Source organism: Nicotiana attenuata, unplaced genomic scaffold (genome assembly GCF_001879085.1).
Source record: "Nicotiana attenuata strain UT unplaced genomic scaffold, NIATTr2, whole genome shotgun sequence".
Lineage (NCBI taxonomy): Eukaryota > Viridiplantae > Streptophyta > Magnoliopsida > Solanales > Solanaceae > Nicotiana > Nicotiana attenuata.
Genome location: NW_017676121.1, coordinates 10,666 through 36,959, shown reverse-complemented (window position 1 = coordinate 36,959; position 26,294 = coordinate 10,666). Strand labels below are relative to the sequence as shown.

Below are 26,294 nucleotides of genomic sequence, written 5' to 3'. Positions count from 1 at the left end.
TCATAGTCGGCCTGTAATAATTACTTAAAATGATTTGTGTATCAGTTCTTAGTTCATCCTTTACTTGATTTTCTCAAGTATTGTGTATTTGAAGTGTACTGGAATATTATATAGTTTGATAGCTTGGTTTATGGCTCATGGAGGTACTGTCAGGTTCTATCACTGACCTAGTGTGAGTGAACCTGATAGTCTCTTAGTAACCTGGTCAATTGTGGTATTTAATTTCCTTCAAATTTCGTAGTCTTTAGCATGTTTCACTGTAGGTTTGAGCTATTTGAACAATCCATTCAGGATAATTGGGAACAGTTTCAAAGCATAAAAATAGTCAATAATTAGTGTCTCGCCTAAATTCATTTTCTGTGGTTGGGATAGTCAATATACGCATGTGACCATAGTTTGAGTATTTTTGATTTTTTTTATATTTAGATTAACTCTAATCAATTTTCAGCATAGTAATGGTTTGCCTTTGCGATGTAAGTGCACAGGAATATGAGCCTCTTGGGCCCTTCTCCATGTATTGATTATCTTGAAGTCTTTTCTTATGCCATCACACCTGTAGTTGGGTTCGCTTGGACCCCAGGCCCAATATTAGTCGCACGGGCTCTCATAATGGGGTTCTCCAGGCCTTGGTCTTGGTTCCTTGTGCTCCAGCTGTTGTATCTTTTCGTTGGGTTTGTTTGTGGTATTTACGCTGGGTCTTCAGAGGTCTAATGCGCTGCTTGCCTACAAATAGTATTTTGGGCCTAACTTGAGAGACGGCTAGCACTGGACTTTAAATTAAATGACCTTCTCCTTAATTGGGTCCCAGTTCAGTTAGTAGAATCAGGTTTATTTTAAAAAGTATTAAATCTCATAGGCATAGTTTACCTTTTTTTTAAATAGTTTCGAGGTATGCCATGCGAAACAAAAATGACAATTGCGTGGCCCTCGTTTTAATTAGCTTTAACTCAACCTTAGAATCCGAGGCGTGCAATTTAGCAAAAATTTCATGGCCCTCGCAAAGCCAAACGCGTAGTTGCTTTAGGCGCATATTTTAATAATATTACTTTCCTAAATTCGGGTGCACATTTATGTGACCCAAATCCAAATCTCAACGAAGTCGAAATGTGTTAACAATCACGGGTGCACTGGTGCGACGTGGTTCGAGACGCATTTTCACGAAGTTGCAATTCTTATTAAAAATAGAAATAAAAGCGGTTTACTAATAAAAGCACGCAAGCTAGAACGTGTTTTGAAATCAGATAAAATCAAATACAACAGTTGAGCGACCGTGCTAGAACCACGGAACCCGGGAATGCCTAACACCTTCTCCCGGGTTAACAGAATTCCTTACTCGGATTTCTGGTTCGCGGACTGCTAACAGAGTCATAATTTCCTCGGATCGGGATTCAACCGGTGACTTGGGACACCATTAATCTCCCAAGTGGCGACAGCTCTGGCGACTCTGCTGGGGAATAGAACCCAGAACTTTGGTTCAGGGTTCAGAATTCGAGCTTAGATATATTGTTGTATTTGGCTTTATCTGATTTTCCTACATGTTTCATGCTAAATGTGCAAAATGTTGCTTTTTACCGCTTTGATATTATCTGGACTGTATATAAACTGTGCCGAAACCCTTTTCTTCTCACACCCGGGGATGTGCTCACTGGTGGAGACTCCCTATTCTGTTAGTGTCATACCTTGAAATAAGAAAGAGGCCGGACAAGTTACTAAGCCGGACGGTCCCGCGGGTCCCCGGTACGTAGCCCCCTCCTCGACTCGAGTTGTCCGCTCGGGTACACAGTCTAGAACACATACCTAGGTTTTGAACCTAGAATAACTTGACTTCATGCCGGATCCCTAGTAGGAACGCTTATTTGCATCACGTGCATTTGCCGTAGGGGACTCAACATAGGGGTTGGGTCCGTCTAGGACAGGTGTACCCGGAATAATGGACCATCCTGATGCATCCTACTTGTGCATTTATCTGTTTTGGACTCGCATGCTGACCGGCTTTGAATGTCTGGGAAAAAATTAAAATAGAAAAAGAAAGTAAAAGAGAAAATAGCTGTGTGGAGAGTTAATTACCCATATTAGGAAAACCAATGTCCAAGTAGTGCCGAAATGCTGCCGGATTTTTTTGAGAAAATGAAAGAAAAAGAAGAAAAGTAGTTTTTTAGTTTGTTTTGTTTACCAATGGAAAAGAAAACAAAAAAGAGTTTTATTTTCAAATTGGTTTGTTTATTTGCTACTGAAAAAGAAAATATAAAAAGAATCTTGCTTTCAGAAATAGTGTATTTGCCAATAAAAACAAAAAGAGTCTTGTTTTCAAAAATAGTTAGGTTTGTTTGCCCGAACTACGCAGGTTTGATTCTCACCGGATGTGAGATACGTAGGCAACCCTCATCGGATCCAACCTCCCCTTTTCAAAAATTAGCCAAAGATGCCAAATTTTTTAATTTCGTCATGAATAAGTCGGGTGCCGCCATTCTTGTCTAAAACAAGCCGCATGTCCCTAAAAGGGCGCCGGAAGGCTGTTTTTGCTAGAACAGCCACTCTGAGTCAGTTTCAATGGTTAGCAGGCACAACCTTAAAATCTTCTCCCCGAAGTGCTAAAAGGCTGTAACTGCAAAACCGGCCGTTTGTTTTAAAATTGGAAATTTGAACAAAAATAGTGTCAGTGTTTTTCCTTTAAGTCAAAATAAGTGATTAAATCACCTTAATAAATGTGCAGGATGAGCACGATTCAAAATAAGGGGAACTTGCATATAGGCCCGCGGCGAGACCGAATGATGTCCCGCGGGCACCAGGAGCTTTAATGTATTCATGATTGTCTTTTGAGTCTGTATTTCCTTTTCTACCAGAGTTTGTCTTCTGAGTCTGTATTTTCTTTTCTACTAGGTTGGTCATTTGAGTCTGTATTTCCTTTTCTACTGGAGTCTGTATTTCCTTTTCGTTAAAAGTCAGTCAGTTGATTGAGTCTGTATTTTCGTTTAAAATGGAATAGGGATGGTGGAGTCTGTAGTTCTTTTCTGCATTAGAGTCTGTTAGCTGCTTTGAGTCTTATTTGCTATCAATAAAATTGAAAATCCCAAAATATGTTTGCTTCTACTTTACATTTATTCTTCACGAACTACGCCTGGTCTGATTCACGCGGGGTCGTGATACGTAAGCAATCTCCATAGGATTCGACCGTAACTAAATGAAAAAAAACAAGAAAAGAATGAAAGGAAAGAGGTGAAAAACAAGAAAGGATAGGAAAACAAAAAAGGGAAAAAGAAAAAAACAAAAGAAAATAGGAAACCAAACAAAAGCGAACAAGAGAAAATAAAAAGGGAGCAAAGGAAAGAAAAGAGCGGAAAAACAATTTTGAGGAAAGGAGCGAATAGGAACAAGGAAAAACCAAGGCAGAAGAAAAAAGAAAAGAGGGAAAAATAAGAGAGAAAAGCAAAAGAAAAGAGGGAAAGGCAAGAAATAAACAATGGAAAACACAAGGGAAGAATGAGAGGAAAGGCATGGCAAATAAAGAAAAATGAACAGGCCGGGATGACGCATGCGACCGATCAAAAGCATAATAGGAACTGTTAACTGCGTAGGTGCATTCACTCCCCAAATGTGCGGGTACCAATATGTTAAATGCCCTAACGCTAACGTGACGGTTTCATTTTGTCATGTCATTCCAGAAGGGTGGTTGGTTTGTGGTTTGAAAGTGGTAACTCTTCTTTACAACACAAGGACAAAAGGCAATGGCAAACAACAAGAGAACTGAGTTGGTTGATACTGGTGCTCGACAACAGTTGGTGGAACGGGATAATGGGTTGGCTGAAGAGGTGCGGATGTTAAGACAACACATGGCAGACATGTATCAAGCCTGGATGACCGGGAGGGCACCACCCCCACCACCACCAATTTTCCCGGACGCTACCCTTACCCGAACTCCCAACACAATACCAGATGATCCTCCATATTCTCCAGATACACCCGCATATCACACTCGTCCCAACTACCCTAGTAGCTCCATCGCTCATCCTTCAGTCACTTCCCCCCAAAATTGCCCTCCTGTCATATCCATTACCCCAAATAATGAACACCCCTTCAAAGCTCGTAATGCTCAATATCACCCCTCAGATGTTGTCCGCAAGGTCCTCGATTCATACAAGAAAAGCTCCCGGGATGAGCAGTTTCATGCTAGAAATGCAAGGGTTACGGAAAGAGAAGGGCGAGATGAGGTACCCATGAAGTTGAAAAGCACAGAACAGTCCTTAAGGGACAAGCGAAGAGTGGGAGGCCAGGGTAGCATGACTTGCAAAGAACTGATGGTGCCACATGACGCCCGCCTGCCCGCAGGATTCAAAGTACCAAACTTTAACTTGTATGATGGGCATGGAGACCCGGTAGCCCACCTGAGGGTCTATTGCAACGAAATGAGGATTGTTGGAGAGAAAGATGACGTGATGATGGCATATTTCAGTAAAAGCCTAACTGGGGCAGCTTTGGACTGGCATGGTCGTCAAAATGTCGATGAGTGGCTTACATTGGGTGACATGGCTCAAGACTTTGTCCGATACTTTCAATGCAAATCGANTATACCTGATCCCACATTCCGCCGTATGAATACATATCACACATCAAGTACCCATTCATTCCACGAAAGATATTCTAAAGTTTCCCTGTGCCATCAACAAACTCAAATATCAACAGTCGATCCAACAAGAACATGCCGCAATACCACCGAAGTATTATCGGTTTACATCACCTTCCCCTTTTACTGAACATATACCCCCGTCAAATCACTAGAATAGCAATAGCATTTTCCTTAATCATCTGAAGATCGATTCTTAAATCACCTGCAGCTGCCCGTGCTGCTTGAGAATTTAATGACTTTCCATTCTGAACTGAACCGAAGCCTTACACACACAAATCCCAATCCTCCATAACATATCGCATATACCATACCACACTAGGATAACATGAGAACTCCATCTCCCTTTTCCTAACCACAAACATCTACGTACCCAACTAGTCGAGAACTCTCTATCTATCCCATCTAGAAGAAAATCACTACAATCCCATGCTTCGCATGCCCATAGACAATATATACGTCTCCAAACCACGATAAAACTCATCAAAAACTCTCTCCCCAATTCCATTGCACAAGCTAAACTGCCAGGACTGAATCCTTCTACCTGAACCAAGCTAAGAAAACTGTCAGAACTCAAGAGCTTCGCTGCACAACACTTGTAAAAACTCATTACCTCGAACACATACGAAGAATTAATCATATCTTTACCATACCGATTCGGTCTACTATCAAACTATTCCATCTATCTAATTTCCCCTTTGTTTCATCATCAACTTGATATTTCTCCCTCACCGTAGCATCACAATGCCTCAATCCAGGCTTACCACACGAGACTCGAACATAAGACCACACTGTCTAAGACTCATAGGCCACCGAATACTCTCTCTGCTGTTCCCAAAAAAATACCCTACTCTGAAGAGCTTCCTGCGAATCTAAGTCCGCTACCTTTACTTTCCAGATACTGATACATAGAATCCCATAATTAACATAAAATACCATAAGTCTTGACCTTTTCCAATGAAAACACAGTCTCTAACCACATACACAACCTCAAGACACCTGATTGTTACATGTAGAATCTTGAACACATTAAAATCATTCTCGAGAGTCATTTACTTCTTATTCAAACTGCAATTCACCTGATCAAGCGAACATAACCACCTGTGCCTCATTAGCACTTGACACCGCAGGATATGACCTCATCCCAATACCAACAAACATCTTCCTGCTCCATGCACCGAGCATTCTTTACCAACAACAGCTTAAGACATCCTGTGATTCTCACACATCTACGAAGTACCATACAACCTTTGTCAAAATTGTGCTTCACTCGTGCCATCCTCGGCTCAATTTCCGCAACCAGAACTGATCCGCCAGCATACCTCGATACGGAACCAGCATAGCGCATAACCGTGCAGTCAGCTAATCAATAGCAACCTCCCCAACTTGGCTCGAAGCCATATATCAAGACACACTTAACAACTCATAACACTTTTACTTTAATGATGCCACAATGCCATAGCGAGATTAAACTCAAATCATGCACAAGTTTGTGAAAACACAGATCATCTAGTACTGTAATCCTCTACAAATCTCACATTCATTCCCACATCAGCTGAGTCCACCCTCTAGAGCGACTCGAATTTATCAAATTTCAACACGTACTCTTCAATTACACATGAGATCTTCTAACAATACACATAAGAATCATACCATTCAAGAACACTCCGCAGGAGATAACCCACCTGCTTCGCCTCAATTTGGTATTTCAACATACCTTCCACCATCATATACGTTACACAGTCATTAGTCTTCCTAAGTCTGAACTCATACCGCCACATGAAATGTACTTCACTTCCCAAATAGGAGACATGAAAATATTCTTCACACGCCCATACTCGGGCCACACATTAAATCACAATAGGAAACGAACGCTTAACAGCTCATCTATTAACCAGCAGACTTCTTCGTCACTACCAAGTCATATAGACGCATCTCGCAGTACTAACATACTCATCACATGGATATCCAACCACCATTTCGGCTAATAGGGACAATACCGAACATGAAAGTTCAAAACACTTGCTCGCACAATCAGCACGTCGATGCTCAATCCATAGGCAAAGATCCGGCCTCAAGTCCTCCAGACTGGCCCTACATACTCACAAAGATTACCTCTCGCCCCTCGATCGGGGAATCATAAACCATCAAGGCACATATAATACTAAGTGCTCAGGTGCACATACAGACGTGAGGAAGGAATTTCAAGAGTTATATCTCAAGCTGAATCAAGTACGCACGATAAGAATTCCAAGAAAGTGAAGTTTTCCTAAAGGTTCTGCAGCCTCTCGAGGATAAATATAGACGTCTCCGTATCGATCCGCGAGACTCTACTAAACCTGCTCATGACTCGTGAGACCTAGTAACCTAGGCTCTGCTACCAACTTGTCCCGACCCAATTTCCAAACCCGGTCGTGATGGTGCCTCTCGTGAAGACAAGGCCAGCCAACTAACCCAAATCGTCTCTTTAACAACTATTAAACATAAATGAATAGTTAATTACAACTTAACGGCAATAATAACCGGTGTTTACAACCCAACACAACCCGACCGGGGTGTCACAAGTCACGAGCATCTAAAGAAAACCTTAACACAACTACAGGCCAATAAATATATACTAGTAAAATTTCTGGTAACAAAAGACAACATCCGGTGCCCCGAACGCTGGCGGTCACCTTGCTCATCTACAATAACAATACCTTCAATCCGCTAATAACCCGCTACCGGGTGAATGATACCTGCAACTGCACGCGAGGTGCAGGGAGTAAAGTGAATAGTTCCAACTCAGTGAGTAATAGAAATAAATAATAACTGAGCAGCAAGAAATCACGTAAAGCAACCAATGGCTGTACAGAAGCCGGGTGCAATTTCCGAGAAAATAGTGAAATCAGAGAACTTCTTTAGAAATGCTTCGGCTCAGTTCAAATCTCTTTTGAAAAAATGGTCCTTTCAATAATTACGAAAGCTGTTTCAAATAGTTAGTGCTGATTAGCACAGAAAATCCGCCCCTCGGGCACAAATACCACAGCATAGCAGGTAAAAATGCAAATAAGTATGCAAAATGAGCACATAAAAGTTCGCCCCTCAGGCATGAATTTCGTTACTAGTCAGTCATTGTTACCTGACCGGTCAGCCATTGTTACCTGACCAAAACGCGTATTACAGTGCCATTGTTACCATTGGTCAATCATTATTACCCGACTGGTCAGCCATTGTTACCTGACTCAACGCGTGTTTCAGTGCCATTGTTACCACTGGTCAGCCATTGTTACCTGACCAAAACACGTATGACAGTGTCATTGTTACCACTGTCCAATTCTAAATGGGTACCCGCGCTCACTGTGGGTGTGCAGACTCCGGAGGGGCTCCTACAGCCCAAGCGCTATATCATCATAAGGCCTGAAAGCCTGTACATATCAACATGAGGCCTGAAAGCCTTCTCACATTACACTCGAGGCCTGAAAGCCTCCTCACATCACTCAGCATATCCTCACTTATGGCCCTCGGCCTCAATCAGTCCAAGAACAATCATAAGCCCCTCGGGAATTAGTAAAGAAACAATAATGCTCAGCTCAAACAGTAGTTCAAATATCAGTTAAAGCTCAAGGTTGAGTGAAAATATAGCTGAGTTCATGAAACAGTGTAATGACAATGGACTGAGTTCAAATAATATTTCAAATAGTGAGGAAAAACAGTGATGATAGCTCATAGGGAGTTCAAACAGTCGGCAATAAGCCCCAAATATGGCACTAAGCCCAAGTCATAGTAAAAAAAAAAACAACAATAAGTCATAGAGAAATACGCGGTAAAATCAACAACCGGGACGGACCAAGTCATAATTCCCAACGGTGCTCTACCCCATGCTCTCTATCCGGCGTGCAAGTCACCTCAATATAGCACTATGGGTGCAAAATCTGGGGTTTCAAACCCTCAGGATATCATTTACAATCATTACTCACCTCGAACCGGCGAAATCTCTAGCCCACGACGCCCTTGCCCCTCAAATCGGCCGCCACGCGCGTCGAGTCTAACCAAAATCAGAGCGAATACGTCACACTAAGCCAAGGGAACAATACCCAATCGAAAACAATCAAAATATAGCAAAAATCTCGAAACTAGCAAAATCCGAGCCCCGGGCCCGCTTCTCGAAAAATTACGAAACTTACATTACCGGATTCCTCGTCTCGCCACAAGCCCGTACATACCAAGAACTCCCAAATCCGAGCTCAAATGACCTATCAAATCCCAATTGAAAATATAAAAACTCAAGCCCTAGCTCTTCCAATTTTTACTCCAATTTCCATGAATTAAAGGTTGATTCTTCAATAAAATGACGTTTCTAGGTCACGAGACTTACCTCCAATCAATTCCCGTCAAAATCCTCTTCAATTTTCTACCAAAAAGCTCTTAAGGTGGTCAACAATGGAGGAAATAATGAATGGGGTCGCGGATGAAATAATATAAAAAGCCCCTCTGGACGCCCAGGTTTTACCTTACGCGAACGCGGTCAACACCTCCGTGTTCGCAATGAACAAATTCCGTTGACCACAAATTACCTCTACGCGGACGCGACTCCAGGTCCGCGAACGCGATGCTCCAGCTCACCCTCTTACGCGAACGCGTTCGACCAACCGCGAACGCGATGCACAAACCAGGCAGGGCCCCAGGCCCCTTCTACGCGAACGCGAAGCAGCCCTCGCGAACGCGATGGTCTGCACAACTCCTCATCGCGAACGCGCTCCTAAGGATGCGAACGCGAAGGCCATTTTCCAGGCCTCTCAAATTTACTCTACGCGTTCGCGACACACCCCACGCGAACGCGATGAACAACACTTCTGCAACAACACAGCTGAAAACCTGCAATACTATAAGACGAAAAATGGTCCGATTGACCACCCGAAATCACCCCGAGCCCCCCGGTACCTCAACTAAAAGCACCAACTTATCCCATAACATCATTCAAACTTGTTCCAATCATCAAAACACATCAAACAACGCTAAAACCATCAAATCACATCGAATTCAAGCCTAAGTTCTTCAAAAACTTCCGAAATGCACTTTCGATCAAAAACCCGACCAAACGACGTCCGAATGACCTAAAAATTTGCACATATATCCAAAATCACCTAATGAAGCTACAGGAACTCTCGGAATTCCATTCCGACCCTCGGATCAAATTCTCACCCATCAACCGGAATTCGCCAAAATACTAACTTCACCAATTCAAGCCTAATTCTACACCGGACCTCCAAAATCAATTCCGACCACGCTCCTAAGTCACAAATCATCCCCCGAAGCCAACCGAATCACCGGAAATCACATCCGAACCTTCTAACTCATAAGTCACGCCCGGTTGACTTTTCCAACTTAAGCCTTCCTTAAAGATACTAAGTGTCTCATTTCTTATCAAAACCAATCCAAATCAACTCTCACACACCACATACCGATAACGAAACGTGAAGAAGCAATAAACGGGGAAAACGGAGCAGTAACACATGAGACGATGGGTCGGGTCGTCACGGAATCCCTCTTCAATTTCTCCCAAAGAGCCCTCAAAATACTCAACAATGGAGGAAAAGTGACTTAAGCTCGCGGATGAAATGTTTTAAAACATTCTGCCCAGCTTTTGGACTTTCTTCTATGCGATCGCGGCCCCAGGCTCGCGATCGCGAAGAGTAAACTTTCCAAGCCTCAAAAATGGTCTATGCGAACGCGACCAAACGACTGCGAACGCGAAGGAGAAACATACCTGGACTCCAAGGCCTTATACGCGAACGCGATCAGGCTTATGCGAACGCGAAGCATAAACTTCTAACCTTCCGCGAACGCGGACCTTTAGACGCGAACGCGAAGAGCAATTCACCTGCCTCCCAAATTGCTTCTACGCGATCGCGACATCACACCCGCGATCGCGAAGCACAAACACTCTGCAACATCAAGACAGTAGAATCTGCAACTCCAAAATGCCAAGATTGGTCCGATTGACCACTCGAAACTCACCCGAGGCCCCCGGGACCTCAACCAAAAGTACCAACCCATCCTAAAACCTCATTCAAACTTGTTCCAATCATCAAAACACCTCACGCAACACCAAAACCATCAATTCACATCGAATTCAAGCTTAAGTTTTCCAAAAACTTCCGAAACACGCTTTTGATCAAAAACCCAACCAAACCACGTCCGAATGACCTGAAATTTTGCACACACATCCCAAATCACATAACGAAGCTGCAGCAACTCTCGGAATTCCATTCCGACCCTCGGATCAAAATCTCACCCAGCAACCGGAATTCGCCAAAATACTAACTTCGCCAATTCAAGCCTAATTCTACACCGGACCTCCAAAACCAATTCCGATCGCGCTCCTAAATCACAAATCACCTAACGAAGCTAACCAAATGATAAAAACTCCGATCCAAGCTCATATACAAATAAGTCAACTCTTGGTCAAACCTTTCAAATTCAAAGTTTTCAATTGAGACTGTTCTTTCAAATTCATTCCGATTTTCATGAAAACCAAAACCAACGATTTAAATCAGTCATAATGCATCACACGAGGCAAGTCATGCCCGAGAACTGGCGATCAAAGAGAAAAAGCTCAAAAGGACCGGTCGGGTCGTTACAATCCCGTCTATATCCGTCATAAATTTTGGCGGATAATTCCGCGTCACTGTTCGCGACCAATTCGGTCGAAAAAAATTTAAGAAAATTTAAAAAATAATAATAAGTAACGACCGATTTGGTCAGAATTTTTTAGTAAAACGAGGGTTGACTACTTTGACCAAATTTCCGACCGAATCGGTCGGAAAGTTATTTTTAAAAACCCTCCAGCGACCCCATTCTTTTCCTTCCCCTCTTTTCTTCCTTCTCTCTTCTCTCTCTCACTCAAAATTCCCCCCACCCAAATCCGCCACAGCCATCAAATAGCAGGATTCGCCGGTGCCGCCGCCCAGCTGCAGGTCCGTCGACGACCCTCCACTGCCAGGTAAGTTTCCCTCATCCTCCTTTGTTATTTTTTTTTAAAAAATATACTGATTTTGTTTAATTGCTCCTAGTTTGATTTGAAGAAATTGATTGGTGTTAGCTAAAGTAAATCTATGACTATTGTTAGTAGTTAAATTAAAGTTATATGTTGGTAATTTAGAGCTATATGGTAAAGTTATATGTTGGTAATTTAGGGTTATATGTTAAACTTATATGTTAAAATTATATGTTGGTAATTTAGAGTCATATATTGCTAAATTAAATCTATATGTTGGTAAATTACATATTAATTTGGGGATAACATTACTATGTTGGGGATAATTTTGCTAACTAATTTGTAAAGTTGTTACATATATAGCAATTCATCTCATTTGATTATATTGGGGAAGGTACTAATTTTAAGAGGAGAAAGTATGAAGAATGTTTTAAAACTCTTAGTGCTAGTTGACTACTTTTGACAATATGTCTTATTCCTAACTTTTTTAATATCTTTTGACTTTCATGGAATTAAGCTTAACTGAAATCTATTATCAGTTTCATCCATTAAATTATTGTTGTAGATTAGTTGATTTTTGTTTTTGCATAATTGTTATTATAGATCCTAAATATTTGAATTTATTTGATGTTTATTCATTATATATATGTTAACTTTAATGCAGTTTTTGCCATCCTTTCAGTCTACACATTTGGTTGTGGATTCTACGAAGCTATTTTATCATGAGCCGTGGAATTCTTGGGCACAGATAACGTACAATATCATAGAGCAAATGTGGAATCAATTTAGGCTAAAAATTGATTATATTTATTTAAATAATTATCGTTTTCATCTATTGTTACTTTTTTATATTGCAGACAAAGTGTACATGGCATCCTCAACATCAAAATGAAATAAATAGTATTTTCGAGGTTCGATTAGTTTTGCGGCCCATAAACTAAGATTAGTAATTACTTATAAAAATTTTCTTGGTTTTACATATAGAATTTTATGTTTGTAATGTCTAACTCATACTTTTTGTTATGAAGGAAAAGGAAAGAGGGCGAGATATGAGTCACGCTGAGGTCTTCGAGGAGACGCATAAGAAAAAGAAGAAGGATGGTACAAGTGAACAATGGGTGGAGACGCATGCATCAGACACATATGTAAAATACTAACTTCATAATTATTTATGATTTAGTAATATTAGTTTGTTTACATAATAGTTATGTTTTCATTTCAGGAAGATTATCATAAAAGGGTAAACGAATGGCAACAAACTCGGCCTCCTTCAACTCAACCAATACCTGATGATATGGCTTCATTGTGGACAGAGGCAGCAGGTGGAGCAAACAAAGGCAGAATCTACGGACTTGGAGTACGTTGACCTACAGGTCATCCAAACCCACTCTTAGCCAATTCTTCTTATTCTCAAAATCAAGAACATATGGAAGATATGAGAAAGAAAATTCGTGATTTGAAGCAACAATTGGACTCCCAATTCGGAACATTTGTTAAGATGCAAAATTCATGAGAAAACATGGGCATGATCTATCTGATGATGAGGATGATAAACTGAATCTAATGTGTAATAGTTTAGGTGTGATGTTTTGGTTGATTGGTAAACTTGATTGTGAGAGACAACTTTATGTTTTATTTTTAAAATTCAATGTGGACTACTATTTGGATGTTTTTATGCCCAAAATAGTTAGGTTTTTATAGTTGGTATTGTTAGTTTAAGTTGTGTTAATGATTGGTATTATTGGTTTAGATTGTGTTAATGGTTGATATTGTTGGTTTAGATTGTGTTAATGGTTGGTATTGTTGGTGTTATTGTAATGTAATAGTTTGATAGGTGGTGTAGCTCAAAATTGGGCAGAATTCAGGCTAGTTTTACAAAAAATTCCGACTGATTTTCGACGGAAACAGTCGGACAGCTGCACAAATTTTTTTTGAAATATTTATTATTTAACCGTTTTCGACGGATTCCGTCGGGAATTAAATAAAATTTATTTTTAGTTATTAATTTTCGACCGATTCGGTCGGAAATTATATATTTTTATATTTAATTTTAAATAAACAATTATTTTTATTTATATTATTTCGACTAATTCGGTCGGTAATTTCCGACCACTTTGGTCGGAAATTTGAGAATATTTGGTCGCCTGGCCTTTCGAACGTTCCGACAACTTTGGTCGGAAATCACCGACAGATCCGGCCGACCAATTTCGGTCGGAAAGTAGTCGGAAATTCGTGATTTTCGACCGATTTCCGACCATTTTGACGGTCGGAATTCTGCCATTTTCCAGTAGTGTACAATCTGTGGATTACTCTCTCTAAATCTCTGTTGCTTCTCTCGATTTTTGGTGTACTTAAAATGAGAAACGAAGCCTGCTATTTATAGCAAAACTTGCCAACTATTGGACCAATCAGAATGGTTTATCTCTTTGCAATTTGCATTGCAATTTGTAACCGGCCAAAACAAGTTTTGGCAACTTGTTGCAACTTGTAAATCAAAACATAGATTCACCGTCCATAGCCGCAATTTCTTCTAATCATTTTTGTTTCCTTTTTCTTTTTCTTATTCTTTTATTTAATATGGGTCCCACAGTAATATGGCAGGTTGAAAAATGAAGAAGTTACCTTGATAAAGAAAATCAATCAGGCGATCAGATACGCAATATTGTTCATGAGGTATGAATATATTAGCTGATAGTCCTCTTTTGAACAAGCATGCTCTTACTAATGTTATATAATTAAATTCAAAGTTTCTTCAAATTCTAACTTTTGGAATATATAAAGATAGACTTGATATTCTATCCCAGGGGAAGAGGACAAAACATGTCAAAAACAAGTATAAACGTTTAGGGAGGATGAATTGAAACCCATGGATGCAGAGAAACTGAGAAAGTATGGCCACAAAATGGTGAATTTAATTGTTGATTATTACAAGAACAATGAGAACTCTCTGTTCTCGGTCAAATTCAGATTTTCATAACATCTATTAATTATTTCCTAGTAAAAGGTTTAGCCCTCGCATGACAATATTATTTTGGCAGAATTTATGGAGACTTAGCGAGCAAATAGCACTCCATTCTATTCAGAATGTAATTAATAAAGCTCAATCCTGTAATGATACATATATTTTTACTATCTTAGTTGGTTGGTGACTATATCAGAAATCATAGTTCATGATAATATTTTTGTTTAGTTCCGTAAGAACTTGAATTTGTAATGTTTGCCACTATGATTATTTTCTATGAAATTTGATTTGTTGTGGCGGAAATAAACTGCCACTATTTTTAAAAAGAAAATATTAATATCATAATGCAGCGGTAATAAATTCCAAATAATTTTTAAAAAAAATATTTAAATCATATCGTGGGGGTTTAAAAACGCCCACAATTTTTTTTTAACCATTATAATCATATTGAGGGGGTTTATAAACCCATATATTATCATCTTTTGACACGTTGAAATCATATTGCGGGAGTTCTAAACTACCACTAATTATCTTCAAGAACTCCTACAAATTCAAAATTCATTTTGTGGCGATTGTCGTGGAGGTTTTAAAAACTTGCCACAAAATGCTCGTGGCAAAGATAAATGTGACACTTCTAGAAACCTCCACAATTCTTTTTGAGGGGGTCAAAACCGTCATAATTGGACCAAACCCTTCCCCCCCCCCCCCCCCACGCACACAAAATAAGTGTTTTTTTGTAGTGAAAACTCAACGAGGATGCTGAGTCCCTAGGGGGGGTGTATGTGAAACCCTAGGCGAATCTCATATCGACAAAAAAAGGTAGAGATGCTGGGTACATAAGTAGATAGGCCTTAGACCTTAATGACGAATTTTAAAAGCGTACGGGCCTGAGCCAAAACGGATTATTGCTAGTGGCATGGGCTGTTACAACATCTCTTTCACATGTTGGAGAGAAAATTAGAAAAGGGACTTCCTTGAAAAGTTGTATTTCTCAATTCGAGGAAGTGAAAACTCAAGCGATGACATAAACTTATTTTTAGAATCTAATTTATATTCAAAACTAAAAAACTTTAATTTTTTTGGGCAGTTAAAAGAAAAGAGAAAGTGAGAACATGATTATACGACTATGGTTGGTCCATCAAATTATTGGTAGTGCGATCTAAAACCTAAATTTTACCCATTATAATAAAATTATGAATTATATATTGTCATCGTAATAAGTTGAACGTTATTAATTATGACATTAAAGTTATTAAACTTTATTAATTATAAGAATAAAGTTATAAAATTATTTGTCATATTTTATCAAAAAAAAAACAGCACATAAAATCCAAGTAGAAGTTTTTTGTAAAAATCGCACGGGGCGCCCTATTTGGTCGCCCCCATTTAACCTATACTCATATTTTTAAAATTATTTAACCTATATCCTAATTGTAATAACTTCAGACGCCTCCTCTTCTTCCTCCTGACCTATGCTTTCCTTTCTTCCTCCTCTTCTTTTCTGATGAGTTCCCAGTTTAGGATCTTGAGAGTTCACACTGAATTGTATCTCTTAGTTCATGGCAATATGCAAGAATAAAACCGTCATCTTCGCTCTCCGAATTTGCGTTTCTTGGCAATACATGGTTTCATTGGTAGTGCTGCCTTTCTCTTCTGCCCGCACACTCGCCGGACTGGAATTATTAAATAAAACTTTAACTTGGGCATTTGAAGTTCGCCAATAGCAGCGCCTAACTTCAGACTCAAATGTCTGAAGTTTATACTTTAGTATCTGAAGTATATACTCCATATATTTGACAATCTTAGCCAAATATCTGAAGTTCATAACCAAATGTTTGAAGTTTATGTCAAAATATCTGAAGTTTGTATCAAAATGACTGAAGTTCATAGAAAAATATTTGAAGTACACAATTGAACTGAAGTTTGCCCTTGCTTATGAACTGAAGTTTGCGTGATTGTCTTTGCAAGTCAGGCCAAACTTCAGGCAAAAATATCTGAAGTTTTGCTTTGATAAAGCTACACTTCAGGCAAAAAATTTATGAAGTTCAAACTTCAGACATACACAATTGAACTGAAGTTTGCCCTTGCTCATGAACTGAAGTTTGCGTGATTGCCTTTGAAAGTCAGGCCAAACTTCAGGCAAAAAATTCTGAAGTTCAAACTTCAGACATAAATTTTTGCTACTTCAGGCCCGTATGTCTAAAGTTACGCGAAAAGTGGGTACGCTTGTATATTTTTTTTCAAAGCGGGTATAATTTAAAAGGTGGCCCAAAAACTAGGTATAGATGCAAATGCCCCAAGTTTTTTTTGATAAACTATTCAGAGTTCGTCGCAAGGATGGTGTCAGTCCATCCCAAAAATTCTGGAGTTGCATCCACGATTCAATTTCATTGTGCTGACACTTTCTGACTATCTCCTTGAATATTTCCCAAGTTTCGAAAATTGTTTCTGTGTCATTCTCGCAGAAATTGTGGCTTTCCCTTCTGAACTTCCCTGTTTTTGCAGCTGAGAAGTATTTGTCAAGAAACTTTTTTCTCATCTCTTCCCATATTCCGATCGACCCTGTAGGTAAGCTACAAAGCCAGTGCTTCGTATCATCTTTCAATAAAAAGGGGAATCCCCTTAAGTAGACCGCATCCTTTGAGTGTATTAGAAGGTGTTCATGATTTCTTCAAAGTCCATCAAGTGAGTGTTAGGATCTTCGTTCACCTTCCCTCTGAAAATATAGTTGTTTTGGATAGTTTGAAGCAAGACTTGCTTCAATTCGAAATTTTTTGCTACTATGTATAGAGGTCTGACACTTGACAGTCCTTGATTGTAGACTGGCCTAGCATAGTCACCCAAAGATCTTCCAGGCCTGGGTGCTGCATTCTCGAACTGGTCTTCAACCAAGGGTCATTTTAGATTGAATCTTCGACCCCCATTATCTTCGACTGTCTCATCAGCCATTCTCCGGGCTGCTTCAGCGTCGCTCCACGTGGGGCGCTTGTGAGGAAATCCAGAGAGCACGCCAAAAAACCTGTCACACCACATTTGCACTACCGCGCCGCGCCTTGCGGCGCCCCATGCGGCGCGACTGTGCCTTTTTCTCAGAGTACATTCTCTAATCCAATTTTTAACATTCAAACTTGGTGCTCGACCACCGAACATGATCCCAGCTTAATTTCTTGGGCTTCTACTCAGATTTCAAAGCTCCAACTTGTTTGATTTATCTCCAAATTACCTAAATAGCTCGGAATCATTTCCTGCAAGGCATAAAACACGTAATAAGTGTAATTCACTATCATTTAATCTCAAACACACGTAAAATGCAGTAATTAGAGTGCAATAGTACGGCTAAAATACGGGTTTCTAGTCTACCATCACTTGTCCATCTCAGTGAAAGAAATAAGAATAGTCTATAGGTAACAAGAATTTATAAAAATGTGACTAAAACTTTTGTTAAAATGTGAGTATACATACATTTCATGTAGATTTACATGATTTAAGAAGTCCTGCATCAATAGTAAAAAGTAAAAACTAAGGTAGAGCTGTAAGTTGTTAAGACGTGAAAAGCCTGGAAATTTTGGTCACAGCCCAAGCTATGGGTTTCATGAAGGGAAAATCTCACTTTATACCCATTAATTCCAAACTATTTACCCTTTAATGTCAGGACTTTACTACTCCTACTCATGCTGCCCAAACTATTTACCCGGTTATTTCACAATAATATGAGGGAGTAATAATTGAAATCACGTGCAGCTTGTCCCCCTGCTCAACTGCTTCTCCAACTCTGCTCTTTTTTCATTTGAAGCAAAAACTACTAATCTCGTATCATCTCTGTAAAAAGCACACATATGTGACCAAAAACTACTAATCTTCTCTTATTGTCGTATTCTGGGGTTCATCATCAATGGCAATTCACACTTGTTTCTCACTAATACCTTCTTCTTTCTCTTCACCCAAACTGGTTTTTGGAGATTTATTGTACAAAAATTCAAATCCACCATTGAAGGACCTTGAAGCTTGAAACTCATAACTTGGTTTGTTTGAGTTTTTAATTGTTTTGAACCGATCCTATATGGGTTTGTTTGGAAAGTTGATTGGAGGTTATAACTAAAGTTTTAGTCAATTTGGTGGAGATTTTGTAGTAAATTTTAGAAGTTTGGGTTGAAATATAGTTGAACAAGAGAAGAAGACGAATTTGTATTGTATACTCAAATAGTATACAAATATACCATTTTGGTATACAATTCATTCCAACTATATACCCTATTAGTATAGCTATATACTATATTGGTATCATATGCTAGTTGAATCATTTTTTGGTTGTATTAGCTGCATTTATTAATACAATATTTGATTTTCTTTTAATAATAATAATATAGTACAATATCTTAAAATACTTTATTATATTAATATGTGGTACACTATTTTTTTATTTTTCTCTTTATGCATGTGTGTTATGTAATAGTAGTATAGTAATATATTTGCGGGGAATTAAACAGTAAAACTGTATACCATGTTGGTATAGTTATATGCCATATTGGTATCATATGGTAGTTTGAACATTTTTTTGGTTGTTCTGGCTGTATTTTTAAGTGAATTCTGTTCTCATTATTTATATGAACGTGATTTGCAGTGCTGGAATATTTTTGTGCTGATGGATATAGATTATGTGTGTTATGTACTAGTCTTTATAATTATAAGCAATTGTTGGAACGACCCATACAACTGTATACCCTGTTAGTATATGGAATGAGCAAGTTGCTTTGCGAATATTTAGCTTGCAATGCGAGCATGTAATTTTCTCATAATTTTATTGTATCCTGTAATGTTTTGGTACAGTAGTATAGTCACAGATAGTTGTAACAATATTCTAAAGCAATCATATACTCTATTGGTATACATGTATACCATATTGGTATCATATGGTACTAGAAGTCTTTTTTGCTACTTATATTTTTATTGCGTTTTCCAATATTTTATTATCATTTCAATTCTAACAAGTATATATGGAGATTTAGTGGCCGTAGATTATGTTTTCTTACTCCATAACTGGTTGGTGTTATTGCTAATGGTAAAGTATGTACTGATATTTGTAGGGGAGGAGATCAAGGTTTGCATGGCAATCACGTGGAATTAGAAAAGGAACAAGAAATAAAGAAAAAAAAATAAAATAAAAAAAATAAAGAAGGACTCAAATTTGAGTGTAAAATAAGTTATGATAAAAATAACAATAATACGATTTGGGCAAAAATAAATGAATAAAAGAGAAAAAAAAATAGGAAGAAAATGAGAAAAAAGAAAAGAAGCATAGAAATAAAAAAGAATTGGAGAATAAAGAAAAAATTTCCCACAAAAACTACTATGGGTAGGAAATGTAATTAGTTTAAGGGTAGAAAAATAAATGGGTAGACAAGGGTAAATAATTTTATTTTTGTGAGTAACTGTGTCAAAACCTCAAGTTTCTTTCAAGTTATGTACAACATGGGCCAAATCGGGTAAGAGCTTCAAACCTGGGCCATTTTCGGTTGCGCTGTTAGACCAAGTGACAAGGACCGTAATTCTTTCTTAAAATCCATGAGAAAAATACTTTTTTAAGAAAGAATCAAATTGTCTTCAATTCTTAAATGTAACGACCCGACCGGTCGTTTTGAGCTTTTGCACTTTGATCGCCAGTTCTCGGGCATGACTTGCCCCGTGCAATGTATTATGACTGATGTAGATCGTTGGTTTTGGTTTTCAGGAAAATTTGGAATGAATTTGAAAGAACAGTCTCAGTTGAAAGCTTTGAATTTGAAAGGTTTGACCAAGATTTGAATTATTTTTATATGAGTTCGGATCGGAATTTTTATGATTTGGTTAGCTTCGTTGGGTGATTTATGACTTAGGAGTGTGATCGGAAGTGGTTTTGGAGGTCCGGTGTAGAATTAGGCTTGAATTGGCGAAGTTAGTATTTTGGCGATTTCCGGTTGTTAGGTGAGATTTTGATAAGAGGGTCGGAATGGAATTCCGAGAGTTGCTGTAGCTTCGTTATGTGATTTGGGATGTGTGTGTAAAATTTCAGGTCATTCGGAGGTGATTCGGTTGGGTTTTTGATCAAATGCGTGTTTCGGAAGTTTTAGAAGAACTNAAAAGGAACAAGAAATAAAGAAAAAAAATAAAAATAAAAAAATAAAGAAGGAGTCAAATTTGAGTGTGAAATAAGTTATGGTAAAAATAACAATAATACGATTTGGGCAAAAATAAATGAATAAAAGAGAAAAAAGAAAAAAATAGGAAGAAAATGAGAAAAAAGAAAAGGAGAAAAGAAAGAAAAAAAGGAAAAAAGAAAAGAAGCATAGAAATAAAAAAGAATTGGAGAATAAAGAAAAAATTGCCCACAAAAACTACTGTGGGTAGGAAATATAATTAGTTTATAGGTAGAAAAACAAATGTGTAGACAAGGCTAAATAGTTTTGTTTTTGTGGGTAACTGTGTCACAGCTCCTTTGATGAACCCATAAGTTGCACACTAGCCCTGATAGCCTCGGAAACAACTTTGCTCTAATATGTATTTCTTGAATGATCAATATGATAGTAGCATTTGCATTGCTCCTCTTCTTCTGGAAGATGGCATTATTCCTTACTTGCCAAATGTGATAGACTGCTGCTGGTAGTACCATTCTGCAAATTGCTGCTGCTAGCACCATTGTGGAAACATTTTTAATATCATCAATGAGTAGATTAAATTCTAGTTATATGTATCATTGAATCAACATATATTATGCTCTAAAAATCAACAAGGTATAAATAGGAAAGCATACAACAAATGAAGTGTATATATATATATATATATAATACGAAAGTTTGATAGATACACATGAAACGTTGAATATACATACAATTGTCCGTTGTTAACATGCAGTTTAATGTCAATGACTAATATACATACAATTGTCCATTATATAAAGTAGCTAACAACGTTGTATAATTCGTACAGGAAAATCAGTTTTCATCTTTGATGTCAATGACGAATTATAGATAGGACTAAATCCGTCTAACGGAACGATCCGAAACCTCTTTAAAATAGTAGCTGCCACCATCTTTATCTGCATGAAAGCAATTTCTTTTCCAAGACAAGTCCTTGGTCCTGCTTGAAACACCGGATATGTGAAAGGGTCCCTTGGGATAAAATTCCAATTTCCTGTACTGGGGTTTTTCAACAACCAGCGCTCTGGCCGAAAACTTTCAGAATCTGAACCCCACAATTCTGTTGATCTCCCCATTGCAAGAACATGGAGAAAAATGCTCATTCCCTTTTTCAACTTTGTTCCATCCGGCCAAACATCGTCTTCGGTCACTTGCTTCAATTCAAGAGGGACTGGTGGGTAAAGTCTCATGCTTTCACAAATCGAAGCATGTGTATACACCATTTCATTCAAATCATCATCATTTTTCTCTTTGATTTCTTTGACAATCTCCTGTTCTACTTGTGGATGATTCGAGACTAGCCAGAAGAACCATATTAAAGCTGAAAACAACGTGTCATCACCAGCCAGGATGAAATTAATACCTGTATCTATGACAAACTTCTCATCGACTACTACATTGCATTTGAGAGCCCTTGTTATAAATCTATCAAGAAAATCGCCTCCCTCATCTATGGAAGTGTTTTGGATCGAAAACTTCTCCACCTTTCCCGCGATTCTCTTCTTTAAATATTCTCTGAGTACATCAACTGCATAGCTGCAAAGACCGATTCAGAACATATATAAATGTACTATGAGAAAAATAATTGCTTGAATATTGTGTAGTAAAATTCTGAACACATTATAATATTCAACGAAACCTAAAGGTTGAACATATCAAATTCTAATTTTGATATGCCTCTAGTCTGCATACCTGAGATTCTCTTCAGATCCAATGTTGAGAAGTTTTTTAGCTTTCCACAAGATGGAAGGGCAAGTGAACCTTCCCATACTGATCTTTATTGCAGTTTCAAAAGCGTCTATTAATGGTTTCTCAGGGAGAGATGGTAACAAGTATTCTGGATCATGGCTAAAACCTACTTGACATAGAATGTCAAATGTAAGCCGATGAAATATGTCCTGGAGGTCTAGAGTAGCTTTATCTATAGTTGCACTGGAGAATAAAGGAATAAGACGACCAGAGAGCTCTTTAATGGTGGCTGATTTTACTCGATAACGAAATGTATCCGCGTGGAATATATGACTGAGGAAATGCCTTTGGGTTTTCCATTTCTCTCCATCTACAAGTAAAAGTCCATCCCCTAATAAGTCTGAAAAAATAAATTGCATGGTAGGATCTTTGCGATAAATGTGAAAACGTGTCTTAACGATGTGCTTGATAATAGAGGGGTTTCTAGTCAAGACGCACTTTTTACCAAAGGGTCCTTTAAGGGTGATGGTTGATAAAGATGAGTTTTGGAAGAGTTCTGATGTCCACAGAACTGCTTGGTGCCTATTTTGCACTAATGAGAACAAGCAACCAAACAGTGGGTAAGATTCAGGAAGCTGCTTCGGCTCCTTGCTCAATTTTGAACTACTGTGTTTTGAGAAGAACGGGTGGAAATAGATGAACGACAAAAGCAACAGAAATATTATTGCTGGGACTAGGAGAGAATATAGCAGACTATACATGAGCTGGATGTCCATCCTCATGTTGTACTTGCACATTTTTCAGTTGGAGGTTCAATTTTTGTAGGTATCGTCGGCTAACTCGTCATCTCTTAGTTTAATCAATCTATATATTTGACATACTACTTTTTCTTTTTCTTTTTTGGCTCAACAAATCATATTAAACCGTGACTATACACTTAGGTTTGGAGGCAGGATGGGGGATATCTTCTTTTAATCGTACTTCACGTCTAGACGTGGCAACATGTGTGGATACCCTAATTCCTTGATTAAAATGAGAGAAAAGGCTTAATTGGTAATGTGACAAATCCCTATTTTGAAGGATGATATTGGCCTATAGCTGGATGCTACAGAACTGTTCAAATGTGTAGAGGTCAAAGGCGCCTATATGACATTTAGTTGAGCTCTGATCACTAATGTAGGAGTTTAATTTAGTGCATATAAAAAAGGAGGAGACAGCTAGCGTATGGCTGGACTGATTGAAAAATTCTTATAAAGACGTTATTATTAAGTCTCTATCTTCTCCCACTACTATGGCACGTCACCTTTGTTGAGATTACGAGTGTGGAGAGCTCTGTATTACCTCCAATGGAGGACACAGAAGCTTCTCAAAGAGAGAAGAAGAAGAGCTGAAGATATGATCATTAATTTCTAATATGTCCAACACTGTTCAATATATATACAACTAACCTATTGCAATGCTAATCACTAGCTAAAGGTGCCGACTCAACACTATTACAAGGATAAATATAATACACATTACTAATTCAATACTATAGTCTTAATACCCCCCCCCCCCCTCAAGTTTGATGTGAGGAAAGCACACCCAACTTGCCAAGTACAGAGCAGTATTTGATCCCAGTGAGAGCCTTAGTGAGCACATCTGCAAGTTGCTAGCCTGCACCAATGTGATGTAGTGAAATGAGCCCCTCCTGAAGTTTGGTACGCGCAAAGTGTCAATCGACCTCAATATGCTTAGTCCTTTCATGTAACACAGAGTTTCTAGCAATGTGTAGAGCAGAAAGGCTATCACAGTGCACAGGTATTGGAAAATTAACTGACACAGTAAGTTCTTCAAACAACATGGACAACCAAACAAGTTCACCAACAACTTTTCTAAGAGCTCTATATTGTGCTTCTGCTGAAGAAAGAGATATGGTTTCTTGTTTCTTGGATTTCCAACTAATTGAACTTCCTCCCAGAAACACAACATACCCAGATACTATTCTTCTGGAATTAGGGCAGCCTGCCCAATCAGAATCACAATAGGCAGCTGCCTAGAGTGGGATCTTTCTTCAAGTACCTTAGCATGTGATAAGCTGCATGTAAGTGGGGCTCCCTGGGAGCTTGCATAAACTAACTGAGATGTTGGACTCCATATGTTATGTCTAGCCTAGTATTAGTAAGAAAGTTCAATTTGCCAATCAGTTTTCTATAGAAAGTGGGGTCAGATAATGGTGTTCCCTCTTTAGCTTTTAGTTTAATTGTGGAATCAAGGGGAGAAGTCAAGGATGGACCGTGAAGACATTCATAGTCCTTTAATAAGTCCAAAACAAACTTTCTTTGTGAAATGATGATGCCATCTGGTTTGTAAAGAATTTCCAGCCCTGGGAAGTAATGTAATTGTCCTAAATCTTTGATTCTGAACTTGTCATGTAAGAATGCCTTAAGCTGATTAATTTCCTCAGAATCAGTCCCTGTGAGCAACACATCATCTACATACACTGCTATAAAGACAATGGAGGAATTCTATTTTCTGTAGAACAAAGAGTAGTCATGCATGGAGTGTGTATACCCTTTGGAATACTGGACCTCAGTTAGCCTATCATACCATTGTCTACTGGCCTGTTTTAGCCCATAAAGGGACTTATTCATCTTGCACACTAACTCTGGAGAGTCCACTTCAAGGCCTGGAGGAGTCTGCATATAGACCTCCTCATACAAATCTCCATGGAGAAATGCAATATTTACATCTAGTTGCGAGATTTGCCATTTGTTCTTTGCTGCTATGGCAATGAGAGACCTGACAATGGTCATCTTGACCACTAGAGAGAAAGTCTCTGTATAGTCTATACCAGCTTGTTGAGTGTATCCTTTAACAATTAACCTTGCTTTGTACCTTTCTACACTACCATCTGCTCTATGTTTGACTTTGTACACCCATCTACATCCAATAGCCTATTATCCCTTAGGTAAAAGAACCAGGTCCCATGTCTTATTAGCATATAAAGCTTCAAATTCCTGTGTCATGGCATTCTGCCAGGCAGGATATACAACAGCTTCTTCATATGAAGTTGGTTCTCTATCATTGCAAATGTTCTCTATAATGTGCTGACTGTCAGGATGTAGGGCATCAGAAATAATGTGATTGTTATGGGAGAACATGGCATGTAGAGAGAAGTTAGTGTTAGATTTCAGATTTGGTATCTTGTAAACATAGTCATTCAGATGTGAAGGTAGTTTATGTTCCCTATTGGATCTTCTAAAACCTAGTGGTTCTGCTAGTGCCTGTTGGGGTGAGACCATGTCTTGTAATTGTTCTACAGGAATTTATGGTTCATGTACAGAAGTTACAAGTGAGGGAGCAATAGGTGGTGTATTAAGGCTTGAAAAATTAGTGTCTTCCTGATTACCGGTGTTGTCACTGATGCTTTGAGACACATGAGTATTAGTGTGATCAGGTGGATTCTCAATAAATGGTGCACTAGGAAAAACAGATGGAATGTCAGATATAGTAGAGTTAAGAGTGAAGGGAAAGACTGACCCATAGAAAGAAAAATCTCTGGAAATGTGTATTTTCTTAGTGGCCAGACTTAGCACGTTGTATCCCTTTGTGCCAAAACGATATCCTACAAATACATGTGGAGTAGCTCTTGGTTCAAGTTTATCTCTGAGAGGCTTTGGCATAGTAGGGTAATATAGACACCCAAAACTCCTCATGTGAGAGTAATTGGGCTTCCTTCTATATAGAAGTTCAAAAGGGCATTTGTTCTTCAGGGGAACAGTTGGAAGTCTGTTGATTAGGTATGTTGTTGTAAGTATACACTCTCCCCAATATTTCAATGGTAACTTGGATTGAAAAAGTAGTGCTCTCGCTACTTCAAGGAGATAT

General features: G+C 38.6%; 1 protein-coding gene across 1 annotated transcript; it reads right to left on the bottom strand.

Moving 5' to 3' along the window:
• Window positions 1-21,396: 21,396 nt before the first annotated feature.
• Window positions 21,397-23,240, bottom strand: LOC109220766 (cytochrome P450 94A2-like). The gene is made up of 2 exons (XM_019385233.1): window positions 22,428-23,240; window positions 21,397-22,271 (listed from the first exon to the last, which is right to left on the bottom strand). Exons 1-2 carry the CDS (start codon window positions 23,219-23,221, stop codon window positions 21,500-21,502), a joined length of 1,566 nt encoding a protein of 521 aa, XP_019240778.1. The 5' UTR covers window positions 23,222-23,240; the 3' UTR covers window positions 21,397-21,499.
• Window positions 23,241-26,294: the final 3,054 nt, after the last annotated feature.